At 48.6% G+C, this 16,448-nt stretch overlaps 1 protein-coding gene and 1 long non-coding RNA gene across 2 annotated transcripts in view; one reads left to right on the top strand and one right to left on the bottom strand.

Moving 5' to 3' along the window:
- The first annotated feature begins 11 nt into the window (after positions 1 to 11).
- Positions 12 to 2,588, top strand: LOC116400213 (uncharacterized). Its single transcript, XR_004213898.1, has 4 exons — positions 12 to 151; positions 234 to 314; positions 763 to 884; positions 1,425 to 2,588. It is a non-coding gene; the product is annotated as an uncharacterized LOC116400213 (long non-coding RNA).
- A 307-nt stretch (positions 2,589 to 2,895) lies between these two features.
- Positions 2,896 to 16,448, bottom strand: part of LOC116400204 (laminin subunit alpha-1-like) — a 22,839-nt gene continuing 9,286 nt past the window's right edge. Inside the window, exons 10-44 of the mRNA XM_031877921.1 lie at positions 16,206 to 16,355; positions 15,922 to 16,040; positions 15,748 to 15,837; positions 15,438 to 15,631; positions 15,069 to 15,211; positions 14,851 to 14,949; positions 14,656 to 14,767; positions 14,406 to 14,562; positions 14,103 to 14,313; positions 13,871 to 13,987; positions 13,622 to 13,785; positions 13,326 to 13,464; positions 13,082 to 13,184; positions 12,872 to 12,988; positions 12,531 to 12,713; positions 12,296 to 12,450; positions 11,922 to 12,065; positions 11,714 to 11,847; positions 11,124 to 11,277; positions 10,873 to 10,997; positions 10,440 to 10,590; positions 10,213 to 10,357; positions 9,279 to 9,420; positions 9,072 to 9,186; positions 8,795 to 8,953; positions 8,477 to 8,628; positions 8,200 to 8,394; positions 7,900 to 8,083; positions 6,639 to 6,745; positions 6,084 to 6,273; positions 4,376 to 4,525; positions 4,119 to 4,272; positions 3,867 to 4,000; positions 3,531 to 3,744; positions 2,896 to 3,191 (exon numbers count right to left, since the gene is read on the bottom strand). Of these exons, the coding sequence (XP_031733781.1) occupies positions 3,016 to 3,191; positions 3,531 to 3,744; positions 3,867 to 4,000; positions 4,119 to 4,272; positions 4,376 to 4,525; positions 6,084 to 6,273; positions 6,639 to 6,745; positions 7,900 to 8,083; positions 8,200 to 8,394; positions 8,477 to 8,628; positions 8,795 to 8,953; positions 9,072 to 9,186; positions 9,279 to 9,420; positions 10,213 to 10,357; positions 10,440 to 10,590; positions 10,873 to 10,997; positions 11,124 to 11,277; positions 11,714 to 11,847; positions 11,922 to 12,065; positions 12,296 to 12,450; positions 12,531 to 12,713; positions 12,872 to 12,988; positions 13,082 to 13,184; positions 13,326 to 13,464; positions 13,622 to 13,785; positions 13,871 to 13,987; positions 14,103 to 14,313; positions 14,406 to 14,562; positions 14,656 to 14,767; positions 14,851 to 14,949; positions 15,069 to 15,211; positions 15,438 to 15,631; positions 15,748 to 15,837; positions 15,922 to 16,040; positions 16,206 to 16,355 (5,178 nt within the window). The 3' untranslated portion in view covers positions 2,896 to 3,015. The remainder of the gene's footprint in view (positions 3,192 to 3,530; positions 3,745 to 3,866; positions 4,001 to 4,118; positions 4,273 to 4,375; positions 4,526 to 6,083; positions 6,274 to 6,638; positions 6,746 to 7,899; positions 8,084 to 8,199; positions 8,395 to 8,476; positions 8,629 to 8,794; positions 8,954 to 9,071; positions 9,187 to 9,278; positions 9,421 to 10,212; positions 10,358 to 10,439; positions 10,591 to 10,872; positions 10,998 to 11,123; positions 11,278 to 11,713; positions 11,848 to 11,921; positions 12,066 to 12,295; positions 12,451 to 12,530; positions 12,714 to 12,871; positions 12,989 to 13,081; positions 13,185 to 13,325; positions 13,465 to 13,621; positions 13,786 to 13,870; positions 13,988 to 14,102; positions 14,314 to 14,405; positions 14,563 to 14,655; positions 14,768 to 14,850; positions 14,950 to 15,068; positions 15,212 to 15,437; positions 15,632 to 15,747; positions 15,838 to 15,921; positions 16,041 to 16,205; positions 16,356 to 16,448) is intronic.

The following is a 16,448-nucleotide window of genomic DNA, read 5'->3' as shown; positions in this document are numbered from 1 at the left end:
TGTGTGTGTGTGTGTGTGTGTGTGTGTGTGTGTGTGTGTGTGTGTGTTTCAGAGCTGCGTAGACTCTGATCCTCCTACAGGTTTACTGCTGAGCTCCCAGACCTTCACTGCTGAGACCTCCAACACCACCACCACCACACACATCACCAAGGTAACCACCACCACCACCAGACAGAAGCAGTGAAGATGTTTAGATGTTTGATCAGAGTTTCTCTCTTTCTCTGTGTCTTCAGACAGTGAAAGGAGGAATGTCAGAAACCAGAATCGAAAAGAGAATCGTGATTTCTGGAGACACAGAAATCGACCATGACGAGGTAAGTGTCATAACAGGAACAGGTCTTGATTTTCCAGGACACACCTGTACATACCTGGACTAACCTAGGACACACCTGTACATACCTGGACTAACCTAGGACACACCTGTACATACCTGGACTAACCTAGGGCACACATGTACATACCTGGACTAACCTAGGGAACACCTGTACATACCTGGACTAACCTAGCACACACCTGTACATACCTGGATTAACCCAGGATAGACATATACAAACCTGGACTAACCTAGGACACACCTGTACATACCTGGACTAACCCCGGACGGACTAATACATACATGGATTAACCCAGTATAGACCTGAACAAACCCAGATTAACCCATGACATATATATATATACCTGGATTAACCAAAAATAGACCTGGGGGTGGTCAGTCCAGGGTTAATCCTGGACCAGGTTCTGATCCTCATGTCTCTCTTTAAGGCTCTGGCTGCGGTGCTCAGCGAGGCTCGGCTGCAGCATCCTGAGCTGTCAGTCACACGAGTCGTTGTCCATAAAGAAACAGAGGTCTCTCCTGATCATGTGATCGATTAGTGACATCACAGGTAACAGGTGGAGTCCCGTACTGGATGCTGATTGGTTGGCTGGTGCATGCTAGCATTCATAACATGGTGTTTGCATGTTTTACGCAAATTTGGTGTTCAGGAACATCGGAGTTCGACCAGGAGAGACAAACACTGACGGACCAGGAGCTCAGAGGTTCTGATTGGTCCAGAGAACACAGGTAGTGAAGGGAATCTTCTGATTGGAGGACAGGAAAGATTGATGGGGATCAGTTTGTGCAATGATCGGATTAAATAGAAGATAGTGTGAAGAGGAAATAAACAGCGTGATCAGAATGCTGACTCGGTGAACAACACTCAGGGAAGAAAACCTTGCTATGCTACGCTAACAGCCTGGCCATGCTTTGAAGCTTGCTGTGCTATGCTAATTAGCATGACCATGATGCTATCCTTGCTAACTTAATTATTCAAGGGTCATTTATCGTGATTCCAGAGAACTTCAGGCCATGAGCTATAGATGGATTCAATATACACATTTAGATTTACAATGTAGTCTCACAGCTGCTTCGGTCTTTCTTTCAGGACTGAATCGAGAGGCCTCTGCTGCATCATGGGAGCTGTAGTCCAGACTCCAGAGACAACTGTAGACACTGTTTTCAGCGACACCCAGTGGACATCAATGGAACTGAGGATTTACACACACACACACACACATGCATGTACACCTGTGCACACACACACAGCAGCACCTGTCTGTCTGACTGGGGGCGGGGCCAAAGGCTGAGTTTGTTTCAGAGCCGTTAGCATTAGTTCAATAGTTTGATTAGATCTCGTTGAAAGCTTCATGATGGCATTTACAGGCAAATTTAAGACAAAGACGGCATAAAATATTTACACAACACAGACAGGTGAGAGACAGACAGGTGGCGCTGCTGTGACGCCATCAACATGTTCCCATGGCAACCAGAGCCAGTCAACTTCAGATGAACTTTCACCAAAAATTGTCCTGCTGCTGTATTTACTTCCTAGTAAAACAAGCCCCGCCTTCCCACACACACCTGACACACCTAAAGGTCAAAGCAGACATCTGATTGGTTGGTTGACTCAGGTATATTTACTCCTGATTGTGAGACAGAGAGACAGCCGCCTTATGTAATATTCAATAATTAGTTTGTGCCACATCTGAAGGTTCTGTAATAATAACCTGACTTCACCTGTGTCACTTGGTGAGGTGATGGATCCGACAGCCTCCTGTCTGAAATGTAAAATAGCATGATTGCTAGCACTGTAACCACTCACTGTATAGCACCAACAATCTGCTCTCTATTTACCCATAATGCAATAGTAATGTGCCATTTTTTCATCTCGCCATGGAAACTCAAATTATTTTATTCACCTGTCTATGTATTTATATATTGATCTGTGTTCGTATGTAATCCCAGACTGACCGCTCCACCAGGTGTTACCTTACAGACTGACCGCTCCCCCAGGTGTCACCTTACAGACTGACCGCTCCCCCAGGTGTTACCTGACAGACTGACCGCTCCCCCAGGTGTCACCTGACAGACTGACCGCTCCCCCAGGTGTCACCTGACAGACTGACCGCTCCCCCAGGTGTCACCTTACAGACTGCTGGCTCCCCCAGGTGTTACCTGACAGACTGACCGCTCCCCCAGGTGTGTTATTTTCTTCATGATGAATTAAAACTTACTGAATATCTTTACCCACTAAAATAAAATAAAATGATTCATAAATTACCCAACTTTCTGTCTTTTTATTCTTTCAGCAAGAACATATTCTGATTAAAGTATAAATGTTTTATAGAAGTTATTGTAGACTCGAGAACAGCAACAAGCAGCATGAGCACGTGACCAGGATGAACACAAAGCTATTCTGACGATGAATACGGAGCTTTGTATGAATCTTGTTGAGACAAAAGTCTCCTCATCAAACTCAACATCTTCACCTTCAGACAACCAGAACAGACATGGAACAAGTCTTCTGATGTTTACAGTGTTTGATAAATGTGAAAATGATGAGAAACGAACACATGTTATATTCAGATGATCTTTAATGATTCATGGAGAAAGAGATCAAAGTTACAGTGAAGGTGGAAATGAGCATCATCCAACAACATTAATACTCCTCTGTCCTGTTTCTATCTGTGGACCAATCAGAGGGAGGCTGGGCGTTGCTTGGCAACAGGACAAGAGTTAGGAGTGACGCCCAACAGGAAGTGGGCGGAGCTTAGGTCCAGAGCGTCACTCAGGTGAGACTTAACAAGCTGCAGGTTCATCAGACAACCTCTGAACCTGGAGCTGATAGACAGGCAGTTCTGTTTCACCCCGACTGTATCAGAGAGAGAGAGAGAGAGAGGGGAGGAGGAGGAGGAGGGAGAGAGAGAGGAGGAGGAGGAGGGAGAGAGAGAGAGAGAGAGAGAGAGAGAGGAGGAAGAGGAGGAGGAGGAGGGATAGAGAGAGACAGAGAGAGAGCGAGAGAGAGAGGAAGAGAGGGAGAGGAAGAGAGAGACAGGGAGAGAGAGAGAGGGAGACAGGGAGAGAGAGAGAGAGAGGAAGAGAGAGAGAGGAAGGGAGAGAGGGAGAGAGAGAGACAGACAGGTAGAGAGGTTAGTGTCAGTCATCAACACGTGTCATAAAATGTGAATCACCTCATTGAAGCCTTTCTCACCTGGAAAGCCTCCCAGGTAAACAGGGTTGTTGGTCTCAGCAGAGGTGGATTGTGGGTAAGGGTTGTTGGTGGTGTAGCTCCGCCCATCAACACTCAGACTCAGGGTGTGTTTGCTCTTTCTGGCCACCAGGTGGTGCCACCGTCCATCGCACAACACGTGACTGACCGAACGCACCGACACACGACCCGCCCCGTTATTCACATTAAACACCACCTGAGGACACACACACACACACACACACACACACACACACACACACACAGTTTATATGTGACACACACACACACACACACACACACACACACACACACACACACAGGTAACTCTGTGCTCACCTGTCCGTTGATCATCTCCAGTCCGATGGCATCCACCTTTGCGCTGCTGATTCCCAGAAACACTCCTTCTGATTGGCTCGTTCGAAACTCCAGAGACACCGACACGTCAGAGCCGACCTTATAACCATCACGCACTGAACACACACACACACACACACACACACACACACACACACAGACAGATGAATACTGGAACCATGTGATCAGACTAAAGCAGGATGTGTTTTTGGTGTCGTTGTGTGTTGGTCTCACTGAAGGCGGCGTATCCACTGCCGTTGAAGTAACTTCCTGACTGGTCGTTGGTGAAACAGGAAGTGACATCATGCTTCGAGGCCGGCTTGGACAGGTCCAACATGGCGCCGTTCAGACTGACGGAGCGAACGCAACCCGGAAAACTGCTGCTGGCCTGAGAGACGAAGAGAAGGGACCCATATTACAGGTGGTCTAGCAGGTGGCAACCAGAGTCACCTGGTTCATTGTTTGTGGATAAAGAGTGGAACGCGTCGCACATTGATCCTCCTGGTGGTGTGTGCGTGCGGCAGTCCTCCCAGGTAGAGTCGGTTGTCCACGTTCAGCTGGTTTCCTTTGACGGACACAGAGACCGGACTCGACCCGTCCACCGACACCAACACAGACCGCCGGCTCACCTCGCCGACCACCTGAGAGACAAAGAGGGTCCGATATAAACACTGCCAGGGTCAAATCTCTAGAACAGCGGTTCCCAAACTTTTTAGGCCACGCACCAACTTCTACATCCCGACCGGGTTCACGCACCCCCAATCCCCCACACCTTAAAAGAAGCAACAGAGCCTATTTATAGCCGCATAGAAATCGGACCAATGAGAGAACAGTTTGCTCGCGCGTGGCGTTTGTTTACAATATTTAGTCTGCTGTTAAATGTTTCAGTGTGAACACAAACCGAACAAAGGGGCAACTGCAACATTGTATCATATTAATCCCTGAATCAGAACAAAGCAAAAGAACTGAAGGTGTGAAAACGCCCTGAAACACTGCAACAAAGTTTCAATAACTTTCAGTTACACAAGGCGTCACTTTTAAAGAGCAATAAGGATGGCGAGGACACACGCACAGGCTCAGAGGCAGATTGCATCACATTTAATTTACAATTAACCATACATGAGACTGCAGTTGTTTTGGGCTGTTTTGTAACTCCTCCAATTTCGATGTAAAATGTAAACGGCTTTTGACTTGCACTGGCATGCTTGGTGTTCAGGTGGCGACAGTAAATAAGAGGGCTTCAGACAGATGTTAGCCAGAACCTCACTGCACACCACGCACTGTGGCGTTGGGCAATCTGCATTGCCAATCCAAGTGAAGCCCAGACCCAGATCATTTTCATCATATTTCCTCTATTTTTTCCCAGTCTGATGCTCACTCTCGTTTCCTCTTCTTTCACCTTGACTCCGCGATGGACCTATGTGCTCCCCATTTGTCTGTGCTATCCCTTCCTCCTTTTCGGTCTCCTCCGTCTCATCTTTCTCTGACTCCCGTTTGATTTCTTCTCCCGGTCTCTCCCCAACGCACCTCTCCGTTTCTCTCGCCTCCGATTCCTCTCTCTCTCTCTCTCTCGCCTCCGATTCCTCTCTCTCTCTCTCTCTCTCTCTCTCTCTCTCTCTCTCTCTCTCTCTCTCTCTCTCTCTCTCTCTCTCTCTCTCTCTCTCTCTCTCTCTCTCCTCTTTTATGACTGATAGCTTCAGATGTCCCACCTGACAGTTTCCCCAGTTTAGCATATTTGCATGAATGTTGCTGAATGAATGAAGTTAGCTGTTAGCTGACGTTAGCTGCACATTTATTTATTAAATTGTATGTTTTTAATTTTAAATTTAAATCGTACAAAGGGAATTTTTATCCCACACTTTGGGAATCCCTGCTCTAGAACATGTTAATCAGAGTCTGAAGACACATTTAGAGACATGGTGAAGAGAAATGGTGGACCTCTTAATGTTCAAAAAGTTCAGAGAGAGTTAAAGAGAAAAAAGTGTCAACACAAGACAGCTGTCATTCTATTGGTTAATATACAGTTTGAGCAGAAGCAGAGCAAATCCGAGAGCAGGCACAGACTACTTGAGTATGAGAACAGGGTTTAGAGGGACATTTTTTATTCTATATTCTGCTAAATGTGTGTGGTAATGTGTATCTGACACTGTGTGTGTGTGTGTGTGTGTGTGTGTGTGTGTGTGTGTTATATTAACTCACGGTGTGCCACTCTCCGTCGTTAATGGCAACAGAAGAGGCGATGGAGGCGGGGCCTTTCCCCAGGTCAGCTGACATCACCAGTCTCCCCGCGGTCAGTTTGAGGACGACGAAGTCCATCTGTTTGGAGTCTGAGAGGAGGAGGATCAACCCGTCACGAGCTCGGCTTCGAACCGACAACCTCAACGACACGCTGAGGACGAAGAGAGACAGCAGAGTCAGACGGAGAACAACCGACTGGAGCCACACCCCCTATCTGGCTGTAACCCCGCCCTTCTCTGGCTGTATCCTCACCCCTCTCTGGCTGTAACCCCGCCCTTCTCTGGCTGTAGCCTCACCCCTCTCTGGCTGTAACCCCGCCCTTCTCTGGCTGTAGCCTCACCCCTCTCTGGCTGTAACCCCGCCCTTCTCTAGCTGTAGCCTCACCCCTCTCTGGCTGTAACCCCGCCCTTCTCTGTCTGTAACCCCGCCCTTCTCTGGCTGTAACCCCGCCCATATCTGACTGTAACCCCGCCCCTCTCTGACTGTAACCCCGCCCCTCTCTAATTGTAGACTCACCTTCTCTTGACAGTGTTGGGGGTGATGATGAAGGTCATGTGGCTGTGTTTGGAGGAACCAAACTGAACCGCTGACGGTAGGAAGGTTGGCTCCACCTCCGACACACACTGCGTCAAACACAGATCAAATAACCAATAATCAGTGATCAGTTATCAACAACAATTAAAAGTATGACACTCGCCGATCAATAACCAATAGTAGTGAGCAGGAGTCAATAATCAATATTGTAGAAAGATCGTAGAAAAGTATGAAAGCATAAAGTATAGCTATTATAACCTGTAACCCTTTTGATTTCAAAGTATAACCAGCTCAACATATAGCTTGTTTACACTTTTTATAACCATCATAATGTGAATTGTTTTATTTTTGATAAGCTGTGATTTAACATATAAACTGTTTAGAGTTAGACACTTTGTGTAACATAGTCACTTGAGCCTTATACAGTGCTTCTGGTGCTAACTGGATCAAACCAGTTACATCCTGTGTCAGCTCCAGAAAGAGGAGGACTCATGAGTGAGTGACTCATGAGCCTGAAGGAGGTTCCAGCCCGAGAGCAGAATAAAAACAGCAGAGCAGACAGACGAGGGGGAGAAGAATACCTCATTACATAATCAGCAAAGGCTGACAGAGAGGAATGCTAGAGTTAGTTCTTGTAGCCACTGTCACTGTTTCATTGAATTGAAATCGTTGTATGTGAATCTTGTGTGAAAACCAGAAATAAAAACACAGCCTTACATTTAGTAAGTGACTGAAACCAAAACAGTGTTCTGGTCCTTTAGAACCATGTACCCCTCTTCCCCTGTCCGTTAATGGTGCGATAAGATGTGACGACAGAAGCTACCATTAGGAGCTGAAGGTGAGTTCTCTGGGTGAAGACTTGGCAGTGTTAGTCATAAATGGTGAGAATGTTCACAATAGGCAATAGTAAAGTATAGACGATGTACATAACTATTACATACAGGGTGTTAGGGTTACATCCTACTGAGAGCGCCTATGGCAATAGCCCTAAAAGACTTTCAAGAAGACAATTAATTCCGAAATCCTAACGATTTAGCTACGGGGTGAGATAAAAGGCCGAAGGTATTGTTCTGAGACCTCAAGGAGGAACGCATATCCTCTCAGGTGGGACAGCCGACGGAATAACCACCGTGTTAGGTGCGAACTACTTCCCCGCCTAGAAACGGGGCAGGAGCCGCTCACGCTACAGTATATACTGACCAATATTCAACAACCAATGATCAATAATAAACGTATTGATTACCGTTAGTGCTCCAGGTGTCAAGGTGCTCAAGTGTGTGGGCGGGGGTACAGGCAGGTGGGCGGGGTCAGGAGTGGGTTCTACATCCTGGTCATCAGGCAGTACCGCCCCCACTACCTTCTCCTCCAATAGGCAGCTGTCAAGCTCCGCCCCCTCATACCTCACAGCTCCTGATAGGTCGACTAACCTGGAGGGAGCCGCCAATCAAACCAATCAGAGAGACAGAAAGTGTGTGTGTTAGTTTGTGTGTGTGTGTGTGTGTGTGCGGCTGTGTGTGTGTGTGTGTGTGTGAGTGACACTTACGCTCCGCCCACCACCAGGTGTTGGATGCAGCCTCTGAAGCTCCTGGACACATCTTGTAATCTGATTGGCAGACGAGACTCCGCCCCCGATGGCAGCCCACCAATGAAGAAAGAGGCTGGAGACAAACGAGACAATCCGCCCGGCGACACAGACACGGACTTCAGGTGTTCCTCGTCCACCTGCACGGACAGAGACCTGAGAGACAGACAGGTAGTATATCAATCGAGGCTTCTCAGTCAGGTGAGACAGGTGAGTCTGTTTCCATGGTAACACCTACTTCCTGTTGATGGCGACGATCACAGAGCGTTTTGTTCCGTCACTGAAGGATCCTCCATCCGGTTTCACCACCATCACCCTCCGAGTAGCCCCGCCCACCTCACCAAGCTCCACCTCCAACGAACCTGAAATCAGGTGGACCGACAGGAAGTGCTGCACACACGCGCACACACACACACACACACACACACACACACACACACACACACACACACACACACACACACACACACACACACACACAGGTAAGGACAATCACGGTCACATGATGGTACCAGATACACCTGGTGTACAGGTGTACATGACCTGTCTGTCTCACCTGTCTCACATGTCTCTGTGCTCGCTCGTCACTGAAGACGGCCAGCAGGACTCCTGATTGGTTGTTGGTGGAGAAGGAGAAGAGAAGCTCCGCCTCCTGACCCAGCGATGGAGGAGTGATCTGAATGAAGCCTCCGAACACCGACACACTCCGCACGGCCTGATCGCGAAACAACAAATACAACAAATACAACAAATACAACACACAACAACAAATAAAAACAAAGAAGCGCCTGATTGGCTGATTGATCCACAGGTGAGCTGAGTGAGGTCATCACCTCGAGCACGCAGCCCTTCCTGACTCCGAAGGCGTCTCTCAGCAGGTCAAAGTTGGACCGAGCGATCTCCACGTTCTTTATGCAGCCCATGTACAACCTGGAGACCACATGTCGCCTGGCAACCACACAGACAGGTGAGGACGGAGTTAGCACAGAGACATCCTCCTGTGACATCATCATCTTCACCTGGTGACGTCACAGACTCACCTGATTGGTCTGGAGGCAGGAAGTCCTCCGATGTAGATCGGGTCCAGGTCGGAGCGGTTCAGGTCGGAGGCCGTTCCGGGAGACTCCGCCTCCAACACCTCCTTGTCTGATGATTGGTCAGCTGCCATGATGGACAGGTAACCTGGACAACACAGAAACATCAGTACTAACAAACACTGTGGTATTAACACTACCAAACACTGTGGTATTAGTACTACCTAACACTGTGGTATTAGTACTAACAAACACTGTGGTATTAGTACTACCTAACACTGTGGTATTAGTACTAACAAACACTGTGGTATTAATACTACATAACACTGTGGTATTAGTACTACCAAACATTGTGGTGTTAGTACTACCAAACATTGTGGTATTAGTACTACCAAACACTGTGGTATTCGTACTAACAAACACTGTGGTATTAGTACTAACAAACACTGTGGTATTAGTACTACCAAACACTGTGGTATTAGTACTAACAAACACTGTGGTATTAATACTACCAAACACTGTGGTATTAATACTACCTAACACTGTGGTATTAGTACTAACAAACACTGTGGTATTAGTACTACCAAACACTGTGGTATTAGTACTACCAAACACTGTGGTATTAGTACTACCAAACACTGTGGTATTAGTACTAACAAACACTGTGGTATTAATACTACCAAACACTGTGGTATTAGTACTACCTAACACTGTGGTATTAGTACTACCAAACACTGTGGTATTAGTACTACCTAACACTGTGGTATTAGTACTAACAAACACTGTGGTATTAATACTACCTAACACTGCAGTATTAATACTACCCAACACTGAAGTATTAGTACTACTAAACATTGCAGTACCAGTACTCGTTCTTCTGCAGGGTGATCTCGTACCAGACTCTTAGAGTAGTATTGCAGTACTTTAGCAGTAGTAGTACCTTTGCGTTTGCTCCTCTGCAGGGTGATCTTGTACCAGACTCCGGTGTTGTATTTCTTTTTGGAGGTCAGGATCAGAGCACCTGAGCCGAGGTCAAAAGTCAAACGGACACGCCCCTCCACCAGCTCCATGGACAGGAAGTCCCTCTGTAGGACACAGGAAGTGAGGTCATGTCTGTATTTACTTCACAATAAGAGCCTCAACAGTGAGTGAGTGTGTGTATCGTACAGTGTTGTTGGAGGCCAAGTAGAGCAGTAATCCGCCCGGCGACAGCGTTTTAAACAGCAGGACGATGGAGGTGGAGGTCGCTCGCAGAGACTTCTGGACCAATGAGAATCCAGATCCATCAAAGTGGAAGGAGGTCTCCTCTGCCTGGGGACTGAGAGACAGACAGGTAGTGACAGACAGGTGAGACAGACAGGTGGGGACCAACGAGTAGAGACAATCAAGTGGAGACAGACAGGTAGCGACAGACAGGTGAGACAGACAGGTGGAGACAGACAGGTGAGACAGACAGGTGAGACAGACAGGTGGGGACAGACGAGTAGAGACAATCAAGTGGAGACAGACAGGTAGAGACAGACAGGTGGAGACAGACAGGTGAGACAGACAGGTGGAGGTGTAGCGTCACACCTGTGTTGCTCCACCAGGTGTACCCTACCTGCTGAAGCAGCCTCCACACTCTCCCTCTCTGCTGTCGTAGCTCCAGAGGCCGATGTTCCTCTCGTTGAGCGATGCTTCGCCCAAACATCCCTGGAAGGAGGAGGACTGCAGCGCCGCAGGGCTCTGACACACACACACACACACACACACACACACACACACACACACACACACACACACACAGTTATCACCTGTTCACCTGCACACACACTTTTACACCTGATGTGTGTGTGTGTGTGTGTGTGTTACCTGAGTGTGAGGCCCCAGTCCTCCGATGTGGATCACTGTGTTCCTGTCGATGTCTAGAACTCTGGACGGTCCCGGTGATGTCGCCGTTACCGCGGGCAACGGAGCCGACTCCGCCTCCAACTGATGAACCGACAGAGAAGAGCGGGAACCGAACCTGGAACACCATGACATCATCACGTGACATCATCACGTGACATCATCACGTGACATCACCACGTGTGATCTGATCATGTGACGTCACGTGATCTGATCATGTGACGTCACGTGATCTCATCATGTGACGTCACGTGATCTCATCACGAGACGTCACGTGATCTGTCATGTGATCTGATCATGTGACGTCATGTGATCTGATCATGAGACGTCATGTGATCTCATCATGTGACGTCATGTGATCACGTCATGTGATCTCATCATGTGATGTCACGTGATGCGATCAGATGTGATGGGATCTCATGTGACACGTGATCTGATCACGTGACGTCACGTGATCTGATCACGTGACGTCATGTGACATATGATCATGTGACGTCTCATCATGTGACGTCTCATCATGTGACGTGGGGGCGATGACGAAGTGTTTTATTTACCGGGTCACGTTGATTCTGGTCCATCGGTTGTTGGTGATGTCCAGTCCAGTAAACTCCAGTCTGGTGCTTCCTGAGCCCACGTCCCACAACAGAGTAACCTTCCCAGCATGCATCTCTACGGCCAGGACGTCCACCTGAACACACGTCAGAGTTAGAGGAGGACAACAGGAAACAGGAAGTGTGTGTGTGGGAGTGTAGCGGTGGTTACCGTGGTGTTGCTGCCCAGGTAGAAGAGCAGGTTGTCTGGACTGGAGGTCTTCAGGGTCAGACTCAGAGTGTTGAAGTTACTGGACTCAACCTGAGGTCTGTAGGACCGAACACAGTCTCTGTCGGCCCGAACCGCCACCTTAATCTGAGGAGACGACATCATCAGTGTTATCTTCATCATATTATCATCATCATCATATTATCATCATCATCATCGTTATCATCATCATCATCATCACCACCATCAGTGTGTTCTTCAGTGTGTGTGTTTCAGTGTGTTTGTGTGTTTGTGTGTGTGTTACAGTGTGTGTGTTTCAGTGTGTACTTCAGTGTTAGTTTGAGTGTCAGTGTGTGTGTGTTTGTGTGTTTATGTACCGAGGCTGCTTGTCTTCTGGCCTGACCGATCAGCTCTCTGATGTCGGACAGATTCCTGCTCAGCGTTTCTCCCAGCATGCTCAGCGGCTTTATTCGCTCCATCAGACGCACCGTACGATGCTCCGCCTCCTCTAGCTTACGCTGCGCCTCATTGGCTGAGTACACAGGAAACAGGAAGTGTTAAGGCCCATGAACCTCTCACAGTGTGTGACTCTCTCTACCGACGCCGACTGACCTGCAGTGTGTGTGTGAGTCATCAGCCGGTTGGTCTGCCTCACGGTGTTGTTGGTGTTTTCCACCACAGAAGAAGAAGCCTGCAGCCGCAGTCCGAGTCTTTGCAGCTGCTGCAGCGCCTCATGCAGTCCGGAGCGAGCAGCTGCAGTCTGATGGCGAGCCTGCTGCAGCGCCGTGGACGAAGCTGATGGAAGACAACGATCAATAAATCGATAACAAATACAACACACAATGTATCGATGTCGATGTATCAATAAATCGATACATCGACACATCGCTACATCCACACATCCACACATCCACTCTACAGTGTTGGAGTAGGCGGAGCCTAACATGTCTCACCGTTAGGGAGGCTCTGCAGCTCTCTGATTGGCTGACGGAGGAGGAGGCTGCTTTTATGGATGCCGTCTCTGACCAATCCCAGTCTGCTGGTTACCATGGAGATGTTCAGCTGCAGCTCTGAGAGACAGAAACCGATGAAAATAAAACGTGACTGCTTGTTTCCGTCACTTATTAATATTATATCAATAGATATAATATTAAGACACAAACCTTCAGCCGTCTCGTTGATTCGTCGACTTCCTTCTAAAACAGCAGAGCTGACTTTCAGTTTGGCTCCGCCCTCTTCTGAAAGCAGCTGCTCTGTTTGGACGGTCTGAAACAAACACACAAGAGTTCAAGACATGTGACGTCAACGACCAATCAGACGCCGACGACTATGAGGTCATGAGAACTTTCCACAGGTGTGTATTTATCATACACACACACACACACACACACACACACACACACTCACGATGTTGAGAGCGATGGAGGCGGAGCTGTGGGCCATCAAAGCAACCCGCTGGGCGGAGTCAACTCGTTCTGTGATGTCACTGTCCAGCTGAGCCAATCGGCTGCCGTTCTGAGACACGTTACACACCGACGCCAGAGAGCTGAGGGAGGACGACAGGTATGATTGTGTCTCACGCAGACAGATGGGTAGACAGACAGGTAACTCAGACAGGTAGACAGACAGACAGATAGATGGAGAGTTACACAGACAGGTTGACAGACAGGTAGACAGACAAGTAGACCCACACACACAGTTACCTGTGCATTAAGTGGGCGTGGCTCTGCAGCAGGTGGGCGTGGCCTTCTGCCCGGTAAACCATCATCAGAGCGTCGGTGGTCTTCAGTCCGACAACCAGAGCGTCCACCTGTCTGCTCAGCAGGGGGCGCCACTGGTCCAGCTCACCGCTCACCTCCTCCATCTGCTGCTCATCAGGGGGTCATTTATTCATTTATTCATGAATTCATATCATATTACTGACATCATCACCATATTACTGACTATCTCACCGTGGTGCTGTTGGTAAACTCCTCCCTCAGGACGATGATGTCATCCAGCAACAGCTGACTGTCGTCCATCAGTCCGTCCACAGAAAGACAGTCAGAGCTCAGGTTGTGATGGACAGACTGAAGACATATGATTAATAATTAATAAACATTCATAAAACATCTCATTATAGATGAATAATGAATACATATTAAGGTTGTGATGGACAGTCTGTCAGTGTGTGTGTGTGTTCACCTGGTAGTGTTGAAGCTGTGTGTGTGTTGCGTCCAGCAGAGTGTGTGTGTGTGTGGTTTGTTGCTCAGTGTTGCTCAGCTGTTTGTGAGCCTGCTGCAGCATTTCCACGGCAACTGTGAGTGGGGAGGAGAGGAGGCGGAGCCTGACGTCTACCGCCGCCCTGCTGAACAGGAAGTCCGTCTGCAGCGAGCGGACAAGAGAGACGGCAAGACTGCAGAGAGACAGACAGGTTGGTGTTTTGTCGTGTCAGTAAAGTTCTTTGAATTGAGTTATCAGGAGAAAGTATTTAACACACAAACACACCTGAGCTCCTGATTGGCTGTGGCATTGGCGGCCGTTAGGTTGACGGCTCTGATGGTTTCCAACATGGATGCCACCTCCTCCAGCAGATGCGTCTGACTGGCTGAATCCAGCTCCTTACCTCCGGTTTGGTTCAGATGCCCCGCCTCCCTCTGAAGCCCTGGACCAATAGGATTTCAGAGTTGTTTGTCATTTTATTTTATTATTCTTATTTTAACGGTAGAATTTGATTTGGTACGTTCTTATTGTTTACCCTGGATGCTGTCCTGAAGGCTGCTGATGCTCTCCAGCAGCAGTGCACCCTGGGAAAGGCTGTTGTTTATGGACACGCCCACTTTCTGCAGGTCGTTGGACAGACGTGGGACCTAGAATGAATCACCAATCATCACATGTTGGTCTCTTGATTCAGAGAGAGCAATGAGCCTCTAACAGAGGTGACCATGTTTACCTGCTGCAGCAGAGCGCTGAGGTCGGAGGTCAAATGATTGAGCTCGTCCTCGACTGTGGACAGACGCAGAGTCACAGAGCTGTTACCTGAAGACATCACCTGTAGGAACACACAGCAGGTAACACGTTACTCTGTGAGCTCAGACACACATAGTAATGATAAACACAGGTAGATGTAGCTCGACCTACAGGTGGACCGCCGGTCTACACCTGGTTTACCTGGACGTCTCTGGTCTGGTTCTCCAGCAGCACCAGCTGGCGGTACGGCGCCATGGCAACAGCGGTCAGGTTGACAGACAGGAAGTGGTCGTGTGTTTGTTCCAGGTGGTCCAACAGAACTCCGGTGCACTCGTCATCACATGCTGGAGTCAGAAAAGTACACAGTTAGGTACACAGTAGACACTGTAAAGTACACAGTAGACACTGTGAAGTACACACTAGACACTGTAAAGTACACAGTAGACACTGTGAAGTACACAGTAGACACTGTACAGTACACAGTAGACACTGTGAAGTACACAGTAGACACTGTACAGTACACGCTAGACACTGTACAGTACACAGTTGTGTGTGTGTGTTGGTACTCACACACACACTCTCCTCCCTGCAGGACGCGTCTCTTGTCACACTGGTCACATGACCGTCCGCTGACTCCGGCCTTACACTCACACTGTCCACTCAGCTCGTCACACAGCGGCTGCAGCGAGCCCCGCCCGCTGCAGCCGCACGGCGAGCAGGCCCCGCCCACTAACGACGGCTTACCGTAGTAACCGACAGAACACCTACAGGACGACAGCAACACAATCAAAACGTCAACCGGAGCTCTCGGCTGATTGGCTGAGCTTCAGATGATGTCAGACTAAAGGTTGACTAGCTGGTACTTCCTGTGTTGTCTCACCTCTCACAGTATCTCCCCTCGTATCCCTTCTGACAGGCGGTGCAGCGGAAATCACCAACCACACCGTCCGACACACAGGTGGGACTGAAACTACACACACGCACACGCACAGTTAAAGTCAATGATATCACATTAAATATTATAAGTTACCACTCAACAGAAGCACAGTGTTACCTGTTGTCCTGTAGGGGGCAGGCACACAGCGAGCAGTCACTGATGGAGCCGTTGACGTTCCCATAATGCCCCGGGGCACACAGCTCACAGCTCCGCCCACTGGTGTGATGCTGACAGCCCTGGACGAAAAAATAGAAACAGCATTCTACTTATTTCTACTATTCTCTACGGTCTGTTTTTAACAGGCTCCCTCTAAAATGTGTGTGTGGGTGTTAGCGTGTGTTACCGCGTGTCAGTATGTGCAAGCTAACGTTACCTAGCGTTAGCATGTGTTAGCGGTTTACCTGACAGGCTCCGGTCTCCGTGTCACAGCTCTCACTGTGGTTGTTGCAGTGACATCGAACACACGGACGAACAAACAGCGACTTCTGACTCTTAGACGACAACTCAGACAGAGGCTGGTGGAAAAAACCTGCAGCACACTCCTGCAGACAGGTCAGAGAGAGAGAGAGAGAGAGAGAGACACACAGATAGGTCAGAGAGAGAGAGAGAGAGAGAGACACACAGATAGGTCAGAGAGAGAGAGA

This window comes from Anarrhichthys ocellatus, unplaced genomic scaffold (genome assembly GCF_004355925.1).
Source record: "Anarrhichthys ocellatus isolate YVR2014 unplaced genomic scaffold, GSC_Weel_1.0 scaffold155, whole genome shotgun sequence".
In the NCBI taxonomy this organism is placed as follows: domain Eukaryota; kingdom Metazoa; phylum Chordata; class Actinopteri; order Perciformes; family Anarhichadidae; genus Anarrhichthys; species Anarrhichthys ocellatus.
Note: the sequence above shows the minus strand (reverse complement) of the source record. Positions and strands in the feature narration are given on the sequence as shown.